At 65.2% G+C, this 207-nt stretch overlaps 1 protein-coding gene across 1 annotated transcript in view; it reads left to right on the top strand.

The window, feature by feature from the left end:
- The window catches only part of TNIP1 (TNFAIP3 interacting protein 1), a gene marked incomplete at its 3' end in the record, with an annotated part of 7,676 nt that extends 7,636 nt beyond the window's left edge, over window positions 1–40 (top strand). The window contains exon 14 of the mRNA XM_009576677.1: window positions 1–40. This exon is cut by the window's left edge and continues 6 nt beyond it. Coding sequence (XP_009574972.1) covers window positions 1–40 — 40 coding nt within the window.
- Window positions 41–207: the final 167 nt, after the last annotated feature.

Raw genomic sequence — 207 nt, forward strand, 5'->3', positions numbered from 1 at the left:
GCGGGAGAAGGAGAAGCTGAAGAAGCTGCTGAAACAGCACAAACAGGTGGGGATGGGGGGAAAAACCCTTCCCGGGTGGAGGGGCTGGGGGCTGCGGGCCTGGCCCTCATCTCTTGTTGGAGGGACAGCTCTGAGCTGGGCAATGGGTGGTGGCAGCGGGCTGCCCTCGGGGCTCTCTCCAGCATCTCCCCCGGCTCCTCACAGGCT

Source organism: Fulmarus glacialis, unplaced genomic scaffold (assembly GCF_000690835.1).
Source record: "Fulmarus glacialis isolate BGI_N327 unplaced genomic scaffold, ASM69083v1 scaffold18304, whole genome shotgun sequence".
Classification (NCBI taxonomy): domain Eukaryota; kingdom Metazoa; phylum Chordata; class Aves; order Procellariiformes; family Procellariidae; genus Fulmarus; species Fulmarus glacialis.